This window comes from Amblyraja radiata, chromosome 46 (genome assembly GCF_010909765.2).
Source record: "Amblyraja radiata isolate CabotCenter1 chromosome 46, sAmbRad1.1.pri, whole genome shotgun sequence".
Classification (NCBI taxonomy): Eukaryota; Metazoa; Chordata; class Chondrichthyes; order Rajiformes; family Rajidae; genus Amblyraja; species Amblyraja radiata.
This window is the reverse complement of record NC_046001.1, coordinates 3,589,474-3,605,474: the sequence shown is the minus strand read 5'-3', so window position 1 is coordinate 3,605,474 and position 16,001 is coordinate 3,589,474. Positions and strand designations below refer to the sequence as shown.

The window sequence follows — 16,001 nt, the reverse complement described above, 5'->3', positions numbered from 1 at the left end:
ACATTATTGCCATAGAGGGAGTGCAGAGAAGGTTCACCAGACGGATTCCTGGGATGTCAGGACTTTCATATGAAGAAAGACTGGATAGACTCGGCCTATACTCGCTAGAATTTAGGAGATTGAGGGGGGATCTTATAGAAACTTACAAAATTCTTAAGGGGTTGGACAGGCTAGATGCAGGAAGATTGTTCCCGATGTTGGGGAAGTCCAGGACAAGGGGTCAGAGCTTAGGGTTAAGGGGGAAATCCTTTAAGACCGAGATGAGAAAAACATTTTTCACACAGAGAGTGGTGAATCTCTGGAACTCTCTGCCACAGAGGGTAGTAGAGGCCAGTTCATTGGCTATATTTAAGAGGGAGTTAGATGTGGCCTTTGTGGCTAAAGGGATCAGGGGGTATGGAGAGAATGCAGGTACGGGATACTGAGTTGGATGATCAGCCATGATCAGATTGAATGGCGGTGCAGGCTCGAAGGGCCGAATGGCCTATTCCTGCACCTATTTTCTATGTATCTATGTAAATACACACGCAAACTTAATTGGTCAACTATGGACATCTTTTATCACAATGGACCACTTAAAACACCTTTAACTTTATACTGTAAATAGTTGACATCTGTGCATTTGAGAATAAGTAGGACTAAATTGGTTCTACATTATTTTCTTATTGTACATTTTGATTTCAAATAGAGCATTGTAGTTGAAGTTCAGATTATAAATCTTACCTCTCCAATTCTTACGGGCGTTCCTGACATGGTTGGGATGCAGGGGAGTGGACAGCGATCTCTGCACTCTGGGTGAGATACAACTCTGCAGTCTCGACATTTCAAGGCCAACTTCCCAAATTTGATCCTTTTGCCACAAGGGACACATGACTCGGGTTTGATCACCTACAAAAATAAAGAAGCACATTGACACAGGATATGAAGTTTAAGATCATAAGATCAAAAAAATTGCAATTAACAGTAAAAAATTAACTTGAATAAAATAGAATTAGGAATACCGTCTTGGAGACAAACTCGTGGGTCCTCAAGCCACCAATAGACTGAGGTGTACAACAGTGATCATAACTGCGGATGGTTGATGGCGTGCTCGAGGGAGTGTCTGAAATGGCATCAAGATCTTGACCCTTCAGATTTGCTGCAGGAAAGAAATTGGAAACAAAGTCAGAGGATCTGCGTTCAAAAGGAAAGCGACATTGTCCCAGTTACTCTACAGTTCCCACCACATTATCACAGTAAGCAGTAGCACAGCAACTTTATCAGCAACCATGCAGGTCCATGGGGAGTGCTGCCAGAGATAGATAACAGCTGAGCAAACAAAGCAACAATTACAAATTCATACTGGAACAGGCAAACAACTAATGAATCAGGAGAGACACTGACCTTTCTCAAGCATGACAACTATACCTCAATGGGTAGATTCAAGAGTGTGTCAAGCAAAGAGCTGAATGCCCCACCATCCAAAAGTGGAATGCCAAAGCAGTGCAATAATCACAGCTATCTTCTAACTGGCTCCATTAAATTAAACAAAGCTACCAAGTAGGATGAATTTTAAACTTACACATTAACCTTTCCATTAAGAGACATACTTCTGCACAGATTTATGGAACAACATTTTAAAATTACCCCCAACTTTAATTTTTTTTTTTTTAAATCAGTTGCTAAAACTAATTAAATGGGCTTCTCCAACAGTTCAACTGATTAAAAACATGACTAGCCAAGTGAGAGATAGCAAAAGCACCCAAGTCTAACAATTGGCCTGTGAAGAGCTTTCATTAGGACAAAGCAATGTTCGGAATGTCTAAAGCACACACATATCACCAAATCCCAACCATGACTTCCAATTGAAAGGGTATGCAGATGTCAGGAGAATTGGGCTGAAACAAAGCTTTCATGCTTCAGTCGCTGGTTTGCACCAGCCAGAGTCACCCTGAAAAGAAGAGGCAACTTGGCTGAAGCTCCACGAGCCATAACCTGGCAGTTTGTTTTGGGGGTGGTAGAACAGGGTCAGTAGCTATGGTGGGACAGGAGAAAAGACCAAGACGCTGTTATGGAAATCCCCCACCTTATCTAATACCCAGTTCTCAGAATACCCATGACAAACACACCTATGAAACACTTAAATCTCAAGGCAAACCCCACTGCTGATAGATAAACCCATTACAACCAATTGTTATCAGGACACCACCTTCCAAAACCACAAGTATTTTGTCAGTGGGATTTACCTGTTCGCCGTCTACTTCTTGTCCAGTACGGCACAGTCTCGATTGTGGAAACTGCTTCAATTGGTCCGCCATTATTAGGCAATGTCAGAGTCGTTTTAGCCACAATGGAGTCATTTCCCTGAAAAGATCAAAACAATCGTCATATCAACATTTTTTCCTACAAAATTTTATCTTTCTTTATTCTGGTCCTTCCCTCCCCACCCACATAACAGGAAATTATTTCCCTGTTAACTTTTGGGATTTGCTCCTCTTCTAACAGCGTCTCAGGAACTTGAGTGAGATTTAGTTTCAGTCAAGTGGCAGACCAAAAAGCTTGTCAGAGCAGTCAAGGTTCAAATCCACTGCTTGTTAGCTTGAAACTGAAATAGCTAAGTTCTGACTGGTATGTAGGTATGTAAATGTCTTTATTGACACTGCAGCTCCAAGATGACATATTCAGGGGAGGGGGAAAAGAGATATTATTGCAGCCGGTTGAATACATGTGTTCATTCAGAGTTGTTTAATTGGCTAAAACCAAACTGCAAACGTAATTTTACAGTTAGTTATATAATTGCCACTTTGTAAAAAGAAAGATTTTCACAAACAAGATGGCTTGTTTGGAGTTCAAAGCAGTGCAATGTTCAGACAAAAATTATTTTAAACGGGGGATTAGGCACGGACTAGCAATTTCTCAATGACAAATTAAAGAACCTCCAGTGCAGCAATTTCTGGATTTTGGAACCTTTTTTTATATAGCCTGCTCAAGCTATAAAATGGTGATCTGCTGTTTTACCCATGGACCAAATAAATTTCTGATGGCCAATCCAAATAAAAATGAGCAACCATTGACCATTCAGAAATGAAACTACTCCAGTTTCAGGAGAATTGAACACCATTTATTCAGCAAAACTAATATCATAGATAATTAACACTCTGAAGCGGTTATAGCAACATTTAATTTGGTCAATGACAAAATTTAGAAGTGATGCTCTATTCAAGATTTTTGGATAAAAGGTAGAAACCTGTATACCACTTTAAATTATCACAGTTGAACCAGCAAAATGGTTCAGTTATGGTTAGCACTTGCAGGCAGAGACCACACCCATCATTAATAACTGAATTAATTCAGCTGTATCTAAATGCAACTGCAAAATGTCTGGACAAGAACCTGAGAATCTCAAATAAATTAGATCCCTATATCAAGCTATTCTATTACTGACAAGTCAAGTTTAGTTTAGAGATACAGTGTGGAAACAGGCACGTCACCCTGTACAGTAACAAACTACCAGCAATTGCCCTACCCAATACACGAGGGACAATGTACAGAAGCCAATCAACCTACAACCCGGCACGTCTTTGTAATTTGGGAGGAAAGCAGAGCACCCGGAGAACACCCACATAGGGAGAATGTACAAACTCCTTTCAGACCCGCAGACAGATTGAACCCGGACCTCTGGTGGTTTAAGGCAGCATCTCTACTGCTGTGCCATTCCACGGATAGAAGCAGACATTTGTACCCTGTTGTATGCCTACTGTGTTCCATTGTAGTAATTCTCTTCTCCCCCAGAACAAAAATCAAGTAATTGCACAACTTATATTGGTGCAGGCAATTAGACCATGTGGTGTTGGTTACTAACGCCCACCTTTTCAGTTGACCGTGACCGTTTAGCTGGTGCAGGCTGCACATCAACAAGAACTCTGGAAGAACGCTGGAAAGAAATACAAAGTTTCTTTATACATGGACACAATTGATCGATTAACCAGCAAATAATCTGGTACACTGCAACACTCTACATTAGCATTATACATTTAAGCCTCTTTATACAAATTAAAATGGCATTGTTTTGACAGCCACGAGTGGATATAAGTAGATATCAGAGTTTTTAATCTAGATGTAAACAAATTGCCTCAATTTACAGAATTAACCAGAAATCCTTTACAGAAGGGGAAAACAGTTTATACCAAAATATTATTATGCAATGAAGAGAAAACACAAGGATGAAATGAAAATAATTTCTCTTTTGGTTTAACAGGACAGATAACATGACCCTGTACAGCCCTAAACAGGAGCTTCACAAGCCCGATTTTATACAAATGTTTACAATACATATTTCCAAAGAAACAGCAACTGCATTATTTGCCATGGGAAACATAATTTATTTGAAATAAGTAAATGCCTCAGACTGAAGGAATGCACATGGGGACTTAGTTTCTTAACAAAAATTTAATTAGACTGACTTTTACTTCTATTGATGCACATGTCTCTTGTTTATGGACTACAACAAATCCTACCGATTGTACAAAGGTACGCAGAGCTGAACCATAACTTGAAGAGTGAAGGTATGGAACTTACTCTTTTCTCCCTTTTCTTTAACTTGACAGTCTTAACAATGGAGGAATCCCAGTCCTGCATTAAGAAAAAGACAATTTATTCTCACAACAGTCAACCCAAAACAAATTGATGAAAGGTTCACTTATGCTTTAAATTCAAATCCAAACATCAAACTTGCGCTTTAGTAAAATCGCAAATTTCGAAAATCACCATCAGTGATACCTGACCAGCATTAGAGCACCAGAACAGTGATCCCACAAAGTCAAGTTGAAGTGTGATATCGCAGACCCAATTATTTAAGGCAATTATATCCTTTAACTATATGCTATCAATGATCCATAACTTAATCGATTAACCAGTTGATAATGGCTCAGGGAAGCAAGATGGATTGTTCTGATGTTCTTCCTCTTGCTGGAGAGTGAGCTTGCTGCCTACTTATGTTGGAAAATAACTCAATGTGGAAATGCAAACAACTCCATATTCTGCCAGTCTGCAGCACATTGGAACCGACATGAAGTGTCATTCTAATGACAATGTTAACAGTGCAATCTCACACAGCAGAGAACTGGGTCACTCTTTATTGGACCTAATCAAAGCTCTCATTTACTCATCTTAATTCAAGACTTAAATTTAAAGCAATTAGCTGCAATCAATTTTAATAAGCCTATGATGCGTGGAATATCAAAAACTAAAGTTCAGACGTTAGTTGTAAAAGTATTTCCTCATTGCACAAATAATCATAAAATAAATAAGCTGCCCGTTACATAGTACAGTGCATCCAAGGAACAAGTCAGCAGTTTACTTTAAAAAAATTGCAGAAATTACCTATAATTGAGCCAGCCAAATTTCTGATCATTTCCTGCAGCTTTTTGCATACACTGGCAATTTGCTTTGAATAATTCAACAATTCCTAATTTTGCAATGCAAATAAGATCTGAACCACACAACACCAAATCATTTCAGATTCACAGGCAATGCCAGATATTTCACAATAAAGTCTCACAAACATAGTTTCAAGATGATTATAAAAGGGATTACCAAAGAGTCATCAGTCTTGTCGTAGCTAATGTCAGAGTGAAATGATCCAGACTCATCAATTGTAGACAGTCTAATAAAAATATGAAAAATATACAGTAACCATCAATACCCAAAACATTTGACTTCAATTATATACACTGGAAAATATTTGAAACCGCACATTCCCACTCCCCAGAGTACTTCAAACACAACCCTTTAACCGCAAATAAAACCATTAAAGACAAAGCAGGTAGACTTTGGTCTCCCACTGGGCCCAAAATAAATGTCGATGCTTTCACCATACTAAAAGATCTTTTATTTGCGCCTTCACCCAAGTCAAGGAGTCTTTAAGATTGAATATGTTAATTGTAAGAGGATGTGCCAACTCATGGCGAGGGCCAAAGTTATGCCAAATGACAAAGTATCATGTCTTTCAAGAAGAAGAACACTTCAGATGTAGTCAGTTGCTTTGCAGATAATTGCGCCAGTTAATTTGCGCTCAGCAAAGTCTCAAACTTTGAATGTATAATCAGTTAATTTATTCTGGCGACATGGGAATATTGTTTTGATCAAGTCTTCCTGCCAAACAAAGCCAAGGAATATTCAATATCCAATGCAGGAGGCAATAACCTTCAGTGCAAGATTGCACCTTGAGCAATGCAGCATTCCCTCAGCATTGTATCAGCCTAGATAATAAATTCATCAGGAAAGGGGATTGAACCGATGTACACACTCAGAGGCATGTATTACAGACACTAATGAACAAAATCAACACCAACTCTGGATTGCATCTAGAACACCAATTAGACTAGGAACCATTCATAAGCAGCCACAGTGGCGCAGCAGTAGAGTTGCTGCCTTACAGCAACCGGGTTCGATCCTGACTACGGGTGCTGTCTGTACGGAGTTTGTACGTTCTCCCCGTGACCTGCGTGAGTTTCCTCCGAGATCCTCGGTTTCCTCCCACACTCCAAAGACGTACAGATATGCAGGTTAATTGGCTTGTAGGTGTACGTGCAAATTGTCCCCAGTGTGTGTAGGATAGTGTTAATGTGCGGTCGGTGCAGACTCGGTGGGCTGAATGGCCTGTTTCCACGCCGTATCTCTAAACTAAGCAAAAAAAAATTGCTTGCACAAATACCTAATTGCGCAATAATGGCTTTGCTATGGATGATCAGGTATTTTTGAGAGGATTTTCTGCTTTACATTTAAAACCTTTTAGACTAGGGCAACTTGACAAACCCTGAACACTCAAAATGAACTCAGAGCACTCCATGGCAACAATTAAGAAAGCAAACCTGAAGGAAGATGTCAGCAGAAGAAAAGGGAAAATAGGTTTGAGTATGCCTTTCAAAATAAAACACAAGTAAATGGGTTTCGTTGCTGATATTAAGACATCAACACAAAGTATGACCCGTGCCAGGGCTATTGTGACTAGTGCAACTACAACAAGGATCTGAATGGGCCCTGCAATGGTTCTATTTGCCAAAGAGACAAAACTAAGCTGGAGCACTGCTGTGAATAATTTATCTCAAATCCACACAGCTTCCTGGGGGTGGACCGCTTGAAAATATGACTGGATTTAAATGGTGCCTACAGCTATTTCAACTGTGGGGGAGATAGGGTGCTCGTTACAACTTCAGTTACTCGAGCAGTCAAAGGAAAAGGGTGTGGTCACTGGGTGGCATCCATTACTCCAGGAAACATGGTGTCCCTTTTACAGAAAGCTTATATACACATCAATAATTTCCCCAATTCTAGTTTACCCTAAAACCAACAGTAAAAACAATTGTTGGTGATTTTAAAAGTACTACCGTCTGTTGGATGCATATCCATTAGAATTTGAGCATTTGGGGTTGAGAAAAGCAAGAGCAGACTTCTGTTCTTCATTTAACTGAATGCTGGTCGAGCCTTCTGTTATGAGGAGCTCTCGGATTAGCTGAATCTGTCGTTCCTTAAATGAAAGAAAGCAATTACTACAAATAGAAGAGAACCGCTGGCTCATTAAATCAAAGTTTAATGTGGTCACAGCTTATGATTATTCTCTCCATGCACACAGGCCGTGTGAGGTCGACATTGCACTTGGCTACAATAGTAAAACTATCTGCCATTGCTTACACCATTTAAGCTTGTGCATGAAGAATAATCATAGGGTTATAAAATACCAGTTTACTCCAAGATTTCTGCTATGGGTTCACTGCCATCAGGAGAAAAAAACAAGAAAAAAAAAACTACATCACATGAGGAAGCCAACAAAGCAAAAAGTCTTGCGTGACATTCATTTACCCAGTGCTGGCAAATAATTATTAGTGAAGCGGGAGACTAAGTGAGGAGAAAAATACTTTCAACTGACTACCAGGATTTTAATTTGAGTTTATTTTTTAAACTGTAAAAGGATTTTAAACAAAATCCTCACGCACCGGAAACAAGGTCAGGTCAGCATTTGATGTCCACCCATAACTGCTCTTGGACTTTGAAATTATTTCAATAAAAATAAACAATGTACCGTTTCAGGACATTTAACAATAAAACACTCTTGCCTGACGATAATATTGTAACCTCAATTCATAATGGCAAAACAAGGCGTGCAGGCAGATCACAATACCAGATCCTAAACCAGCACCAAGCAAGAAAACAAAATGTCCAATGTTACAAGCAGTGAATCGAGGTGCAGTGAATGAGATCAGGATAATCTTAGAGTCATATGACACAGAAACAGGCCCTTCGGCCATGAACCTCTTCTCTACCCCCAAATCACGTTTTGTTTTATTAAAACAAAGGCTTGTTCCCACAGTGCAAACCTCAGCAAGGCTGGAGTGCCCACCATCTGGGGCTCAAAGGCAAGCTTCAATCAAGACATTTGCGCTTCAGTGCCCCCCTTTGGTGACATTCTATTTGGAAAATCCGCCAGAGCCACATAACACAAATGCATATCTCAGAAGCAAAGCACAATATCTATATTAATTCTTCTGCAGAATTGAAGGATCAACCGCATAGTTTATGAGGTGGCATGGTTTGTAGTACATTACAATCGTGACATTGAATAAAAAGCAAGGCTTACTTTAAATTGATGTTCAGGTGGCATCTGAGCACTGGCATCATGTCAGTGACTGTTACTCCTGAAGAGGTCACCATTTAAAAAAAAAAATGCATTGCTCCAAGGTGACACCTTTTTCAGAAGCCGGACAGATGTTGCAAAATGACTGCCATCTAGAACCACTAGGCACACAGAGGAACCCCTCTACAGCAGAGGAACACCATAGCTGTCTTGGGCAAATAGCTCTAATATAACTATAGAGCCATTCAAAGAGTTCTTTGAGCAAAACTTGTCAAGGCATGTGGAACAAGTACAAAATTGAGTTTGCCCCACATTGGTCATACTCGCTGCCTTCTTTGAGATACCAGCTTACTACTAGTGAATTCCACAACCAGGTACAAAGAGCAGAGCCAAACGACTGCCCTCCATAAAGATGACACTCAGCATTGACTGCACGATTTGGGACACCCTTTGGGAAATCTCCTCCTGTAGTAAGACTTCTAACTCGGAAAAGCTGCAACGCTGCCCATCTTCCAACTCCACTGTAAACAATGAAGCAAATTTTTTGCGCCACTCACCTTTGAGTTTGCAGTAAGGTGCAGTCAATTCAATTGTACAATTAATAATTACTAGACCAAGGGCAGACCCGTTGGGTCTGCTCCTCCAACGCAGCCGTTCCCTACCCGTAGCCCCCACGGGAGACGTGGTCCTCCAACTCAAGCGGCCCAGGAATGAGCAGTGCGGCTGGTTTTAAAAGGCGTCTTTGAGGCGAGATGCGGGCGCCAGCAGCCGTTATGGTCGCTGGCCAGCAGGAGGCGACAAAATGAGTGAGTGGGGGGGGGAGAAGGTTTTAATGAAAAATGTGGACATAAACATAACGAAATCTAATGAGGAGTGGATAGTTGGAATGGAAAGTGAAATGTCTACCGAAATGGCTGCTTCTATGGGTGAGAAGCCAGTTTATTTTTGAAATATTGGGGGGTGGGGGAAGAAGGATTTGATTAAAAACGTGTACTTAAACACGACGAAATGTAATGAGGAGCGGATACTTAGAAAGAAAAGCGAAATCTCTACCGAAATGGAAAAGATCTCGGAGATTGAGCGTCGGGGGGAGAGAGGGAAGGGGGGCGGGGGAGAGAGGGAAGGGGGGCGGGGGAAATGGAGAGGGAAAGGGGGGCGGGGGGAGAGAGGGAAGGGGGGGGCGGGAGAGAGGGAGAGAGGGAAGGGGAGGCGGGGGCGCGAGAGGAAGGGAGGGAGGGGGAGAGAGAGAGGGGAAGGGGGGAGGGGGAGAGAGGGAAGGGGGGCGGCGGGGAGAGAGAGAAGGGGGGCTGGGAGAGAGGGAAGGGGGGCGGGGGAGAGAGGGAAGGGGGGCGCGGGAGAGAGGGAAGGGGGGCGGGGAGAGAGGGAGAAGGGGGGAGGGGAGGGGAGAGAGGAAGTGGGGGCGGGAGAGAGAGGGAAGGGGGGCGGGAGAGAGAGGGAAGGGGGGGGCTTGGTAGAGAGGGATAGGGGGGCGGGCTAGAGAGGAAGGGGGCGGGGGTAGAGAGTTGCAAGGGGAGGGGTTGGTAGAGAGGGAAGGGGGGGAGCCAGAGCGGCAGGGGGTGGGGAAGAATGGAGAGGGGGAGGTGGGGGAGAAGAGGGAAGGGGGGGTGGGGGAGAGAGGGAAGGAGGTGGGGGAGAGAGGGAAGGGGTGGGGGAGAGAGGGAAGGGGGGTGGAGGAGAGAGGGAAGGGGGGTGGAGGAGAGAGGGAAGGGGGGTGGGGGAGAGAGGGAAGGGGGGTGGAGGAGAGAGGGAAGGGGGGTGGAGGAGAGAGGGAAGGGGGGTGGGGGAGAGAGGGAAGGGGGAGAGAGGGAAGGGGGGTGGGGGAGAGAGAGGGGTGAGGAGAGAGAAACATAGAAATTAAGTGCAGGAGTAGGCCATTCGGCCCTTTGAGCCTGCACCACCATTCAATATGATCATGGCTGATCATCCAACTCAGTATCCTGTACCTGCCTTCTCTCCATACCCCCTGATCCCTTTAGCCACAAGGGCCACATCTAACTCCCTCTTAAGTTCCGATTGGACATCTGTGAGCATCGGGCATTGTGACATCACACGATGGAACGTTCACCAGGGGTTGGGGCTTGTCCTGCTTCTATGGGTGAGAAGCCAGTTTATTTTTGAAATATTGGGGGGGGGGGGGGAAGGATTTGATTAAAAACGTGCACTTAAACACGACGAAATGTAATGAGGAGCGGATACTTAGAAAGAAAAGTGAAATCTCTACCGAAGTGGAAAAGATGTCGGCGATTCTGCGTCTGGTTTCGGAGTTGCAGTGAATCAAAGGAAGAAAGGCGGCCAGCAGCCGTCCATGTAAATGGATCCATTCCGATTGGACATCTGCGAGCATTGGGCATTGTGACATCACACGATGGAAACGAATCAAAAGGAAGAAAGGCAGCCGGACGGACGGCAGGCGACAGGCACAGTTTTATATATTAGAAGAAGAAGATAGATAGATAGATATATTCTGTACACCACTCCCTCCAGGAAAACTTCTCTTTTGCTTCCATCCTCATCAAGTTGGGCGCGAAGAGAAAGCAAGCCGCGTTAGAAAACTGGGCACAGATTAGGGTTACTCAAGGCTGGGGTTAAAGTTTCGCACACATTGTTACAATATTTGCTGCAGGCTTCAGATTATGTAGCTGGAGAACTTGATTGCCCATTTGTACTTGGCCCCTGCAGTACTCGATTAGCTGGAACCCAGTTTAAAAAAAACAAAAAAAACACTAATATTGCAGAGCATCTTTCATTAGATACTGCAGTGTTAGGAATGATATATTCAAGATGGTGATAGAGAGATATTGCAAAAGTCACAAGGTAGTGGTACAGGGAACTGGCAGAGAAGAGAAGTCGAGGCTGGCACGGATTAGCCACGCCATGAGTGAGTTTGGGAGCATGCAAAAAGGACAGTATGACTAAGTTTTTCACATAAAAACTTAACATTCAAAAAAGTAACCACTCGTCTGCATGATTGATTGCTGTTAGAAGTCTCTTGTTTGTTCTGATTTCAAGCAAGTAAGTTTTCTTTTCAATCTTACTAAATTCCAGTGCCATCTTTGTGATGTAATTTACTTCCAGATTGGGGCAGACAAGCCAAGATGACAACAGGAGTATAAAGACCATCTCTCCAATGAGCCATTAGGTAAAGTAGAAAGATAAATTGTATTCATTTAAGTGGCCCCTCATTACATCAGGCCATCTCCAATGCAATACTTAAATGGAATCACCGCTTTGGCAAATGCAAGTCACTTTGCGCTCAGCAAATCTCCAGCAGCAAATGCAATAGGCAATCTGAAATGAACAACATTGACTGAAGATGAAATGTAACCTGGATGTTTGAATTCTTTTACTGTTCTTTGAACATTACCATGAAGCTAGACAAGCAAATTGATATTTTATTTCAAAGAACAAACCTCTTCCTCAGCACCATTTCAGTAAAATGATTGTCTGCTGGAGCGCAAGCGATCGAGGCAAGTGTGTAAAAGGTGCAAAAGGGGTCAAGGAAATATGCAAAGTGCACTCAGCTATAATCATTTACATTTCAATAAGGTATAACTATATTTAACATCTCAATTTTATGAATATTTCAAAAAGGTTTTAATACAAAAACCATTTTATAAAACTCGCAGCCTTATAGGGAATTTAAACTGACATTATCGAAGCACAAACATGCAAGGTCTTGCACAAGACTGTCAGACTGCAAATCCAAGGAACCCATCAAACATTAATGGAAATCAAAATGTGGCTTGCCGGCATAGAAAACATTAAGGCTTTGAGATGTTCTTTCATAGTAAGTGTCTGCACAACTTTTAATCTACAAGTAAACCTGGATCCAGTAGTCTGTGCACACGTTTACAAGGTGATTTTATGGTATGTAACTTCAGAGGTAATGAAAGAAAGTGGTTGGATATTCTAGTCTGTAGCTAACTCCTAACCCTGCAAAGCCTTTCTAGCATCTACAAGGCACGTCAGGAGTATGAAATAATCCTCTCCACTTCCCTGGATGAGTGCAAGTGCAACACCCAGGCCAAAGCAGCCTGGTTAACTGAAACCACATCCACCATCCCAACATTTATTGCTTTTACCAACTAAACACAAACAAGCGCATCATCTACAAAATACTCTGCAACATCTTGCCCAAGGATGCTTCAAAGCTGCATCCCAAACCCATGACTTCTAACACCAAGTACAATGGCAGAAGAAACAAGAGAACGGCAGCAACTCTAATGCACATACCTCCTAGAATCGAAAGCGTATTACAGATCCTTGATGTTAACTCTGTGCACATCTTGCAACTCTATTCTCAAAAGCACTGTGGGAGCACCATCACCAAGGAATTGCAGTGGTGGTTGCTCACCACTACATTCAAGAGGAAATTCAGGATGGAAATAAATGCTGGCCTTGCCAGTGACACCAATAATTATGGAGGGAAAAATACTAGTTCAACCAATAAACTAAAGAGATGGGTTTTGCCCTTGGTGGCAGGCCTACAAAAGTCAATGCAAAAAGTTCAAACTGCAACGGTGTAATGCTATGTGCACAGCGGCTTCAAATGTTACAAAATGCCGACATCGTCTAATTGTTAATTATCCATGTCGAGGGGAAGGAACCAGCTTAAAATACAAATGTACAATCACCCAGACTTACCAGCCTCTCGCAATCAGTTTCTGCTTTCTGACGACGTTTCATCTCAACATCAACTTGGTTACGAGCGTGCTTCAGCTTGACATCAAGGGCACTCCGTTCTGTTTCAGCTTTGGTTAGGCACTCTGCAGCACGGGACAGTTCCAGCTGAGTTTTTATGCCACTTTCGTCTGCACTCTTCGAAGTTACTAGCCAACTGAATAAATTCTGCAAGGAAATATTCAGATAAGAATTTTCCTTTTTTATAAAAAAAAAGATTTGCCAAAATCAAGATTGCTGTTCAGTAAAAAGAAATGTCCCTGTTGATGCATTTTTATGTTGATGTAAATTTGACTTGAGTGCTATCTTAAAAGTTACCATTTTATTCCCCAAAGGGAAGTTAAAATATATACAGCACTGTCAGAACTTAAAAATGTTCTGTGCTAGAAAGAACTGCAAATGCAGGTTTTTAAACCCACAGATAGACATAAAAAGCTGGAGTAACTCAGCGGGACAGGCAGCATGTCTGGAGAGAAGGAATGGGTGACGTTTCAGGCAGTGACACGTCTTCATGTTCTGGGTGGGACAAACACTTATCCCAGTTTCATTTACACTCTACCATCTCTCGTCAATCTGCCCTTGATTTTTTTTCCATTACTCTTTTTATGTCACCAATTTATACCTCTTCAACTTTAAGCCCAAGAACATGTAAATGGTCTACACCAAGTCAATTCCAGCTTTCTAGTACAAGTCCACAGATTCAAGATAAGTCTGGTTATGAAGAGATTACATTCAAGCCACAAAAAATTCTAGCATGTATGCAGGAGAAACAATTAGGGAGTTTGGAGGAGGTGGGAAGCAAGTACCAACACAGAACGAGTCATTGATTTGACAACCAGCAAGTGGATGAACGATGCACATTAGCTAGGGCTATACACAGGGATTCTGGGACTAGGGGAGGCATTTGATTCAAACAAATAAAAGCTGAGCAGTAATAAGTGCCTATTAATTGCATTGGACTGATACAAATGTTATGCAATGGTAAGGGGGTCAGCCACCCTTTAGCGACCAAGTGGAAATTAAAGATTTGAATCAAGCAATAGAGGCAGAGGGAAAGAGAGCACTTGAGGCAGGAAAAAAATCGACAATTAATTTGCCTCAAGGCAGCTTATTTTTGCTTGTATTTATGTTTTAAGGCACAAGTTAGATTTGAAAAAATAAAATACGTTACAAACATGCTCATTTGGTATTAAGGTGATGAGCTTTTACACAAGTAACATCAATCCTTACATTTCAAAATAATGAATTACTTTAATGCTATAACTATCTTGAACAGTTCACTAAGCAGAGATTAACCCATCCCATTGATTTTACACCTGCATTCACGGTGTCTAAAAATTGCACTGATCACTCCCATACTTCATTATGATCAAAGTAAATATGCTTACGAGGTTCAATTCCTTCATTTAGTACTTCCATCTGTCGGAGCATCTGCTCGAACACCCCACGTGGAGTCACCATTGTGGATTCCATTGTCCTGAGATTAAAGCAATGGTGTTACAAAATAATGCAACCACAACAATTGACAGCTTTCACTGTGAAATATCTCCTTACAGATACTAGCATCATAAGGAGAGGAAAAAGGGTTCAAGTCTTGGAAATAATATTGGATAAAGGGGCGCTGGTGGATGTAGAATACTGAAGCTTGCCAGAGGACATTTGATAGGGTGCCATCAGTCAAATGGGATTTCATATTATTATTAATATCTCTATACCAACTCCACTCAGACCTATCATCCCTGTCAGGGTGTCCTGTTATATTCTTCATTAGAGATTCCAAGATCCTCCCGAGCATTGTCAACAAGTTAGATAAGAAACAAGCCGTGAAGTGGACACAGTAGTGGCAAATGATATAGATGTCAAAGAAATAGAGCTGCAGATACAGATTCATACCAAGGCTACACAAAGTGCTGGAGTAACTCAGCGGGTCAGGCAGCATCTCTGGAGAAAATGGATAGGGGACATTTTCAGGTCAGGACGCTTCTTCAGAATCTGAAGATGGGTCTCAACCCAAAACATCACATCCATTTTCTCCAAAGATGCTGCCTGACCCACTGAGTTACTCCAGCACTTTGCGTCCATCTTCAGTATAAACCAGCATATGAAGAAAAGTGAAATTGTTTTTAGGTTTTTACCAGCCAAAAAAGGGTAAAGTTATTTAAATGGCTCAGAAAAGAGATGCAGATGGGATCAGGGCGTCCCAGTGTATGATCTGCAAAAGGCAATAATGCAGGTACAGCAAGTAGGAAAGCTAACATTATGCTTATTGCGAGGGGACTCCAATGCAAGAGCAGGGAGGTTAGACTTCAGTTAGAATGGAGTGATGAGACCATGTCTGGGAGTATCCTGAACAGAAGGTAGACACAAAATGCTGGAGTAACTCAGCCGGTCAGGCAGCATCTCTGGAGAGATGGAATGGGTGACTTTTCGGGTCAAGACCCTTCTTCAGACTACACATTTTGTCCGTACCATGTACAGAATTGTCATAAGGAAAGGTGTGAATCCCAGTTCAAAAATATTCAGCCAACACTTTGAAACTGAACAAAAGCAACCCTCTCTCTCATCTGTTCAAATATACAACGGCGCTGAACGACATTTGGACAGAAGCCCAAGGTTAAACTGTTTCGTAGATGAGTAAACCCACTCTGCAAGAAGGTGTAAAATAAAGCATGCCTGCAACAAGCACGAA

The 16,001-nt window shown here is 42.0% G+C and overlaps 1 protein-coding gene across 5 annotated transcripts in view; it reads right to left on the bottom strand.

The window, feature by feature from the left end:
• The window catches only part of racgap1 (Rac GTPase activating protein 1), a 90,536-nt gene that overhangs the window by 11,612 nt on the left and 62,923 nt on the right, over positions 1-16,001 (bottom strand). For 4 of the 5 annotated variants that reach the window (XM_033015515.1, XM_033015519.1, XM_033015520.1 and 1 more), the window contains 7 exons: positions 7,368-7,507; positions 5,575-5,644; positions 4,558-4,611; positions 3,848-3,913; positions 2,226-2,343; positions 1,002-1,138; positions 724-888 (listed from right to left, as the gene is read on the bottom strand). In XM_033015515.1, coding sequence (XP_032871406.1) covers positions 724-888; positions 1,002-1,138; positions 2,226-2,343; positions 3,848-3,913; positions 4,558-4,611; positions 5,575-5,644; positions 7,368-7,507 — 750 coding nt within the window. Of the gene's footprint in view, positions 1-723; positions 889-1,001; positions 1,139-2,225; positions 2,344-3,847; positions 3,914-4,557; positions 4,612-5,574; positions 5,645-7,367; positions 7,508-13,276; positions 13,481-14,700; positions 14,853-16,001 lie in introns of those variants that run through there. The other variant, XM_033015522.1, reaches the window with a different exon arrangement.